Here is a 5,327-nt window from a genome sequence, read left to right as displayed (position 1 = left end):
CAAGATGAACGGTTCGGATCGACCGTTAGGATTTTGAAAACTCGAATATTGAGCCGTAGCACCGTAGCTCTCTATGCAACTCATAGCACCATAGCCTTACGCTATATATATATATATATATATATAGAGAGAGAGAGAGAGAGAGAGTGTGTGTGACTAATATCAAAACGTTTGCACCACGCCTCCCGTGCAACCAAGTCAATTTCCAATTTTTAAAGTCCAAATGATCGATCCGAACCGTTAGATGTATTTCCCATATTAAAATGTGCTTGGAGATCAAATTTTACATTTTTTGAAATTTTTTTACTATTTATTAAGTCACTTTAAAAATCGCTGATTCAACGGTTAGGATTGGAGTTCTGAACAGGAATTGCAATTTAATTACTAAAAAAACACATATTTTTGCTCGGCTTTTAGCTGTATCATAAATTCATTATAAATGATGCCTCCCTCTCTGTCCCTCTGCAATCAACAACCACTTCCTCTTTCACAGCCCCCTTATCAATCTACACCTACTTCCTCCCCCTTCCCTCACTAACCCTTTCCTTCCTCTCTCTTCTCCTTCCGAGTTCAACAGATCGAACCTCCTGTCCTCAACCTGAAACAGGAACAATCCCGGGTGAGTGTGTTCTCTGTCCTTTCTTTTGGTTTCACTTCTATCTCTCTCACTGTTTTCCTGCGCATGTGTCCTGTCCCGACCTCCATGGTGGGGACAGGGGCTAAGGTTTAGAGGTTCAAATTTCAACAGTCTTCATGTTGGCAACTCCATAATGCCTGATTTCAGTATTGCACCATTTATATTATCTTTTAAAAATTTCTTTTCTATTACAGTTATTTGGTGAAGCTTGCGGTTGCATTGATTGTGAGGGAGGGAGCGAAAGAAGGATTAAATTGTTTTGATTTAATGAAAGAGATAGAGGAAGCAAGTGCTGGAAGAACTGTAGATCGCAATTCTGGTAAACACAAATTTATTTCTGAAAATGCTAATTATTTCTGTTAAATATTTCTTTACTAATACATTACCTGAATACTAATTTATAGCAAAAACATCTAATTAAAATTAGACAGTCAATACTACCTATAATTAATTTTTTCTTCTTCTAAATTTAGCAATTATTACCAGAAGTAGCCCTGCTGACAAGATACTTCATGATACATATTATACTATTTTGCATTGGTGACCCAGAAATCCTTTCCATTATAGTGATTTCAGTAGTACCTCCTCAACAATTATATATTTTTTTTTAAATAAGATATATTGAATATGGAAATCACCAACGCAGACACTTTCTATTCATACCACAGCTGAATAAGGTTTGGAGTTGAAAGTTTCATCAGTTATTATTTAAGTTGGTAGCATTTCATAAGTTCTAGCAACTCCATAATTAATATCAGATTTCATTCATGCACCAATTATAGTACTTAATTTTATAATATTTCTTTTGTATTGCAGTTGAATTGGATCTGAGACTGAGCGACGGATTAAATTGGATAGCACAACCATATTTTCAAACTGAGATGGATGCCTTACCTTTCATAAAAGGAATTCTATCTCAACCTTCTCTCAAAGTTCTTTTATCAGATAATTTCCCTGATAAAGAGGATCTTGAGCATTTGCAATCACGTGAAATTGTGTCTATCCTAATGAAAATTAAATTTGACCTCATGGACGACCCTGAGGGCAATAAGGTGGATCTAATTAAGCGTATGCAACTCGAAGCCCGTCAAATTGGACGGTCTTCCAGAGAAAAGATCCCCAGTTTAAGGATACATAATGTTGCAATATATTGGAAGAAAAGAATATATTATAATATTAATGATATTGTTTCATGCAAATATTTAAAGCAAACAGAAGCAGAAGGTGAGTCGGAGCACACTGACATAGATGTGCTGATATCCTCTCTCAACGGCATAAAAATAATTGAAGGCTTGCTTCCTCACATAGCAGATAATAGTTCAAACATCTTCGCAAATGAGGAGAGGAACCGAGCATTGTTCCTCATAACTGCGTTTCCAAAACATCGAGAGCTCAAAGAACCTTCTAAAATTCTCGAGTTCTTACTAGAGCTGACTAAAGAACTGGACAATCTCCCTCAACTGATTGGCAAGGCATGTGAAGGAGATCCTCTGGCTCTTGTCCTTATAGGGGGTCTCCTTTCATTTAAAAAAATGGACTACGACACATGGAACAAGGTGAAGGATGATCTGTTAGCCGAGATAAAAGAGTCTGATAATGATGCACCTAACAATCGTTTGTTGCATGTTATTAACTACTGCTATAAAGATTTACCTGACATTATCAAAAAGTGTTTTCTTTATTTAGCATGTTACCCAATAGATTATGAGATTCCTGCAAGGTCTCTAACTGAGATATGGATTGCCGAAGGATTTGTTACACCAGAGGAAGGACAGACGGCAGAGGAGACCGCAAATAACTACCTGCAACAACTTGTCCAAAGGTAATCTCAAACATTCGAGAAATTGACATTCCATCTTATGATTTACAGGTGATTGTTTGGTTTATCGTTTTTCCCTTTCACCCATAATTAAAAGACATCAGGATAGTTATAGGATGATTGCTATTTGAAACATTAGATCATAGTTTCAAAAAATTAGTAATCAATTAAACTGAATTGTGTCTATTTTATTACCAAAGAATAGATAGCTTCTCGATGATGGATAAAAACACATTTTTTTTACTATTTAAGTAAACTGAGAATTAAGGTGACTCTACCACTTCAAGAAAGAAGACTAATTAATGATTGAGCGACATATAATTAACCCTTCCCCAAGAAAAAAAACAATTTTATATATATTAATTTCTGAAAGTTGATTATTTATTTTGTTATAGATTATAAGGTCCTCATGTCCATTTAGAAATTTTGTTTCTTTTATAAATAATGGACGAGATGTTATTTATTTTATTTTTTTTGCTTACAGGTCGTTGGTTTGTGTTTCCAAGAGATCAATCTTAGGCGCAATCAAATGTTGCCGGGTGGGTCAATCTATTCATAAATACGCCATCGATCAATCCTACAAAGAGGAGTTTTTGGCTGCCAACAAAGATCTGAAACAAATAAAATCCATGTCCCGTGTAGCAATCAACCATGATAACAAGAAAGAAAATCCAATCCTAGTACTGGATAGGGGGGTAGTTTCCTTTCTCGCTTTTGATATTAAAAAAAATAATGTCAAAATGTCCGATATGCTGTGGGTGTTGGAATTGAGGAATTCGGCAATGCCAAAAGCACCTTTAATAAGCATGTCTTATCTGCGATATCTAGGCTTGAGAGGTAGTAAAATAACTGAGCTTCCTCCAACTATAATGCTCATGAAATTTCTCCAAACTTTGGATGTTAGAGATACAATCATAAAAACCCTACCTGAATCTCTGTGGACAATCACAACACTTCTCCATGTATATGCCGATCCTAGTTCCGAAATTAAAGGACCACCCTCCACAACAACTATATCTGACCTACAGATACTGAAAACAGTTGCAGTTCCAGAGTCATGGCTAGAAAACTTTCCGCAAGGCCTAATCAACCTTAGAAAGTTAGCTATTTCAAACATGGACAATCCAAAGTTGAAACCAAATCCATATTGGAAATCTATTTCTAACCTAATGAGTCAGATGGTTAATCTCATCTCAATGGCAATTATAGGAGATATTGTACCATCAGAGTTAGTTGATTTGAGGGCCTTTCCAAAACTTGAGACGGTAAGGACAATAAAATTGGTTGGAGAATGGAATTGTAGGAAACTAATCATAGATAATGTTAAATTTCCAACGAACCTTACAAAGCTGACCCTAACCAAATCTGGTTTGGTGGAAGACCCCATGCCGAGGCTAGAGAAACTAGAGGCCCTGAAATATCTTAGTTTACAAGATGGAGCATACCTGGGTGAGAAAATGGTTTGCTCTGCAAATGGATTTCCACAGTTGCAGTCCTTACAACTTCTCAAATTGGAGAACTTGCAGACTTGGGAAATGAAATCGATGGCTATGTCACACCTTACAACATTGCATGTTGTTAACTGCTGCAAACTCAAAAACCTTCCCGATCTAAAGAATGTTACTGAATTAGTTAACTGCTGCACACTCAAGAACCTACCCGATCTAAACCATGTTACTGAATTAGTAAACTACTGCAAACTCGAGAACCATAAATGTAATGCTGTTTCGGTGTCTTGATTTGATTCACGTGTTCTCTTTGACTTTTGCATGTATCTCATGTTCTTTATATTCAAGTTTTAATGTATGTTGTGCTCTCTGCATCATTGTGTTAATTATAATGTATGTTGGGATTACATTGAATAAATTAAATATTTTTATTTGATTTGGTGTTTCCAATAAATCAAATGGTATATTTCCTCTTTTTAGTGTTTTTTATTATGCATGCATGTTGTGTTTTGATTCTATATTAGACACGATTTCCTCAAAAATTCTAATTTCTTTCACCCATTCAACTTAGCACCTTTACTCTTGTCAAATTCCGTGCCCTAAAATGTCATATATATCTACATATTATACCGTTTCCATAAAGCTTTAATTTATCCTAAATGTTTCAAGACAAGTCTAACTCACCAGCCAGAAAAATTCAGCTTGTTAATTTGCTGTCCAAAAATATATATATGGAGAGACCGTTGTTGTTGGTGGTGGGATTAATATTGTTGTTTGTGTGCTGATGTGTATAACTCAATAAGACATGTGGATTGTAAGAAGTGGGTGCCTACCTTGCGGGTGATGATGTACTGGATTGTTTTATTTAATACATACAGCTTGGAAGCCACTGTCAAGCCCTTTTAAAAAAAAAGACAAAAAAAAACAAAAAACAAAAAAAAACAAGACATGGAGAAGGGACATTGTTTTAGTGTCTCTTGACGTGATGTTTTCATAGCCTTCACATGCTTTCCAATTCAGTGAAATTGTGAAAGGTGCCACAGCAATTTACTTATGAAGCTCCATTTTAGTACCTAAATAGAGTCCAACTTTAATTTTGCGTTGTTGCCATCAGTCTAGATCAGAGAAGGGACCAGTTTGTAATTATGTTGCAAAGACAAAGGTACATTTTGTTGCGAAAAAAATGCGGAATACTAGCTGGGCCAAGTACTAATAAATATGTTGCAAAGTCTTTGTAATCCTGTTACCTTCTTTTAATCCTAGCTGGGCCGAGAACGAGCCCAAAATACTATCTGGGTCCAAGAAGGAACCGAAACTTCTAGCTGGGCCGAGAAGGAATCCAAAGCAGTTGTGTTCTACTTCTACAACACAGAGCAATTATTCCCCTTGTATCTGTTAAGCATCACCTGTATATACTAGTAGG

The 5,327-nt window shown here is 35.9% G+C and overlaps 1 protein-coding gene across 1 annotated transcript; it reads left to right on the top strand.

The window, feature by feature from the left end:
• The first annotated feature begins 494 nt into the window (after nucleotides 1-494).
• On the top strand, nucleotides 495-4,334 carry LOC144560632 (putative disease resistance protein At1g58390). The gene is made up of 4 exons (XM_078309869.1): nucleotides 495-619; nucleotides 832-956; nucleotides 1,454-2,459; nucleotides 2,941-4,334. Exons 2-4 carry the CDS (start codon nucleotides 905-907, stop codon nucleotides 4,193-4,195), a joined length of 2,313 nt encoding a protein of 770 aa, XP_078165995.1. The 5' UTR covers nucleotides 495-619; nucleotides 832-904; the 3' UTR covers nucleotides 4,196-4,334.
• The last annotated feature ends 993 nt before the right edge of the window (nucleotides 4,335-5,327 follow it).

The sequence above is a fragment of the Carex rostrata genome, chromosome 10, assembly GCF_964058835.1.
Source record: "Carex rostrata chromosome 10, lpCarRost1.2, whole genome shotgun sequence".
Classification (NCBI taxonomy): Eukaryota; Viridiplantae; Streptophyta; class Magnoliopsida; order Poales; family Cyperaceae; genus Carex; species Carex rostrata.
Note: the sequence above shows the minus strand (reverse complement) of the source record. Positions and strands in the feature narration are given on the sequence as shown.

Bases quoted from the DNA above. Each gene is read 5' to 3' on its own strand.
- LOC144560632 (XM_078309869.1), top strand. From the start codon at position 905: ATGAAAGAGATAGAGGAAGCAAGTGCTGGAAGAACTGTAGATCGCAAT. The intron at 957-1,453 runs GTAAACACAAAT...TTTGTATTGCAG, and splicing joins AACTGTAGATCGCAATTCTG to TTGAATTGGATCTGAGACTG. The intron at 2,460-2,940 runs GTAATCTCAAAC...TTTTGCTTACAG, and splicing joins CTGCAACAACTTGTCCAAAG to GTCGTTGGTTTGTGTTTCCA.